This window comes from Dipodomys ordii, unplaced genomic scaffold (genome assembly GCF_000151885.1).
Source record: "Dipodomys ordii isolate 6190 unplaced genomic scaffold, Dord_2.0 Scaffold193, whole genome shotgun sequence".
Lineage (NCBI taxonomy): Eukaryota > Metazoa > Chordata > Mammalia > Rodentia > Heteromyidae > Dipodomys > Dipodomys ordii.
The window spans coordinates 1,211,740-1,215,252 of NW_012267409.1; the positions used below are offsets into that span (position 1 = coordinate 1,211,740).

At 52.7% G+C, this 3,513-nt stretch overlaps 1 protein-coding gene across 1 annotated transcript in view; it reads right to left on the minus strand.

The window, feature by feature from the left end:
- Positions 1-3,513, minus strand: part of Dzip1l (DAZ interacting zinc finger protein 1-like) — a 24,506-nt gene that overhangs the window by 10,913 nt on the left and 10,080 nt on the right. Inside the window, exons 3-5 of the mRNA XM_013034664.1 lie at positions 2,145-2,247; positions 1,837-1,964; positions 337-498 (exon numbers count right to left, since the gene is read on the minus strand). Coding sequence (XP_012890118.1) covers positions 337-498; positions 1,837-1,964; positions 2,145-2,247 — 393 coding nt within the window. The remainder of the gene's footprint in view (positions 1-336; positions 499-1,836; positions 1,965-2,144; positions 2,248-3,513) is intronic.

Here is a 3,513-nt window from a genome sequence, read left to right on the forward strand (position 1 = left end):
TCTTTCCTGCCCAGGCTGGCTTTGATCTCAGCCTCCTGAGTAGCTAGGATGACAGGTGTGAGCCACCGGTACCCAGCTGATAATAATTTTTTTTTAATAAAGCATTTTGTTTTTACCAGTCCTGGGGCTTGAACTCTGGGCCTGGGCATTGCCCCTGAGCTTCTTTTGCTCAAGGCTAGCACTCTACCATTTGAACCACAGCACCACTTCCGACTTTGTCTGTGTATGTGGTACTGAAGAATCGAACCCATAGCTTCACGCATGCTAGGAGAGCACTCTACCACTGAGCCGCATTCTCAGCCCAATAAAGCAATTTTGAGACATGAAGTTGGGTACCTCTTCTAGCGTAGAGTTCTGGTTGGCAACAACTTTAAATTCATCCCAGAATAATTGTTTCAGCTTGTCTATTTCCCCATAAAACTTGCTTCGCTCTTTTTCTTTCCATTCTTCAAATTCTTTCTTAGCTTCCATTTCTCTCTGGCGCATGATCTCCACTTCCTAACGACAATAATTTAAAAAGAAAGAAAAAAGAAAAGCAAGAACAATGCATCACTACAACATTAGTGAGAGCTCACTCAGGCTTTCTGTGTGGGCTTATCACTATAGAGAAACAAAGAGTCATCCATCCTAAGCTGGGGTTTTTTGTTGTTGTTGTTGTTGGTCGTGGGGCTTGAACTCTGGGCCTGGGCACTGTCCCTCAGCTCTTCAGCTCAAGGTGAGCGCTCGACCACTTGAGCCACAGGGCCATGTCCGGCTTTTTCTTTTTATGTGGTGCAGAGGCATCGAACCTAGGGCCTCAGGCATGCAAGACAACCAATATACCACTGAGCCACCTTCCTGGCCCCTCCCAAGCCATTCTTAACCATGAGGATTTGACTTTCTCTTTCTGCACATCTCCACAACACCTGGCATGATTGGTGCCCAGCAGACGCAGGCAGGAAGAGCAATAGAAGAGATGCCATTGATCGAGATGCATCGAACTTATAGACTTCTGATGAGAACCCCTTTGTACAACTAGTTTTAAAGACAATGATTTTTTTTAAAAGAACACCACACACATACGTACACACACACACACACACACAAAATTAAGTCTAACCTACATTTACATTTCACATAAAGAAATAAAATAAATGTTATGCAGACATGATGGATGATGGATGGATGGATGATGGATGGATGATGGATGGATGATGGATGGATGATGGATGGATGTGAAATGCCAACTTGGTGCCTTTCCATTCTGCCAGTATTTTCTGATCGGTTCTTCCGGGCAGAGTCTGGGATCTAGGATCATCAGATTCAAATCCAACCCAAGCTTTGAGGGCTTCTGGGGTGGTGTGGGCCCCGGCAGGGAACTATGTATCTCTGCTCCCCAATCGGGTGCCAACGCCCCCACCCCCCCCACACACACACACAAAGAGCGGCCATCCTGCCTGGGATTTCCAGCCCAGGGGGAATCGGTGGCAACTTCTAGGCCTGAGTGTCCTAGATGCTTCCTGGCCACGCCTACCTGCCGAAGTCACGCCCATCGGACCCGACCTCGCCCATACAGAAGCTGTGCCCTGGGCCGGCCACGCCCACATGCGGAAGACACACCCACCAGGTGACCACGCCCATACGGGGAGGACACACCCACCGGGTGGCCACGCCCACCCGCCGGTGGTGTGCCCATTGGACACCACGCCCACCTGCCGAAGGCCTGCCCATCTGATCCGACCACGACCACTCACAGATGACATGCCCTGGGTAGGCCACGCCCACACGCCACAGACACACCCACCTGATGGCCCCGCCCACCTGCGGGTGACACACCCACCCCACGGCCCCGCCCACCCGCTGCTGCCTCTGCCTCTCGGCCTCCCGCTGGGCCTCCAGCTCGGCTTGGGTGTCCTTGAGCTTGGCCCGCAGCTCCTCCAGGGCCTCCTCCAGAGGTCGCTCCTGCTGCTGCTGCTGTTGCCTTCCTGAGCGTGTTGGGGTGGGTGGGATCCAAGGCAAGACAGAGGGGTGGGGGGTACAGTGGAGATCTAAGATCAGCGCCTCTGCCCCCCTCCCCTAGTTCACTGCCCTAGGGTGCAGGGCATTTCTGGCACTGACCAGTCCCAGTCCACCTGTGGGGTCCCGGGGCTTCTTACCACCACCACCAACGCCACCACCGCCACGACCGTCCGCCAAGCCTGCGTGCCTCCGCTGCAGGTGGCCCCGCAGAAAGGTGGCGTTCATGAAGGTCTTGTCACACAGGTGGCACTGCACGGAGAGGGAGCAGGTAGGGGTCAGGTCTCACACACACACCCACACACACACAGAGTGATCACCTGGGATAGCCTGGGAACTTCCTCCTGGAGGTAAAACCCCTTCCTCTGAGCTGCCTTGGAAATAAATAACTTGAGGGGCTGGAGCTCTGTATAAAGGGGTGTGCTTATCATGCAGGAGGCCCTGGGTTCAAGCCCCAGAATGGCAGAAAAGAAGGGGGGGGAGGAGGGAAGGAGGGATGAGGGACAGGTAAGAGGAGAAGGAAAAGGGAGGGAGGGAGAAGGAGGTGGAGGAGAGGAGGATGAAGAAGAGAGGAAGAGGGGGAGGAAGGTGGGGGCACAGGAAGAAGAGGGGAAGAAAAAGAGGAGGAGAGGAGAGATCATAGTGAAGAATGTAATTAACTGATTAAGGCAGAGATGGAACCGAAATTACTCCCAGTGCCCTGGGGAACTACTGAAACTGGCGTGGCATTTGATGATGTAAGTCCTCAGGCCCCAAGTTGTGTGTGTGTATAAAGGCACACTCACAAAATGAACCACTATTAATGACTATTCCATTAGTTAATATATCATAATGATTTCTTTTGTCCCACCGTGATATGGCAATACAATAAGAAAATACAGGGCGAGGCGTTAGTGGCTCACGCCTGTCATCCTAGCTACTCGGGAGGCTGAGATCTGAGGACCATGGTTCAAAGCCAGCCTGGAGAGGAAAAGCCCTGAGACTCTCATCTCCAATAAAACCACTCAGAAAACCAGAAGTGGCGCTGTGGCTCAAGTGGTAGAGCGCTCGCCTTGAGCTGAAGAGCTGAGGGACAGCGCCCAAGCCCAGAGTTCAAGCCCCATGATGGACAATATGTATATCTCATGGTTTTGTTTTGTTTTTTTTTTTCATTGAAAATGTGCATTTTAAATGCAGTAGACGTTCAGTGGGCTGGGAGGAACACTCCAGCCCTCTCAAGCTGATCCGTGTGATGGCTTGGAGTCACGTAGGTTCTCAGTGAGCTCGAGCTGGGGTCTCGTGGCTGGTGCGAAGGGAAAGATATATCCCAGGCAGCATGCTTAGCTCCGTGTCTCAGTTCAACGTGGCTTGGTGTGTTTAGAAGCTGCAGGCCCTGCAGTCTCAGAGTGCGATGGTGTCCCACCTCGGATCCCTGCGGGATGAGGAGTCGGAAGAGAGGTTGCAGCAGGCCCAGGAGCTCCAGGCTCTCAAGGAGCAGATGGAGGTTCAGGTGAGCAGACCTTTCCAAAGCAAGACTAG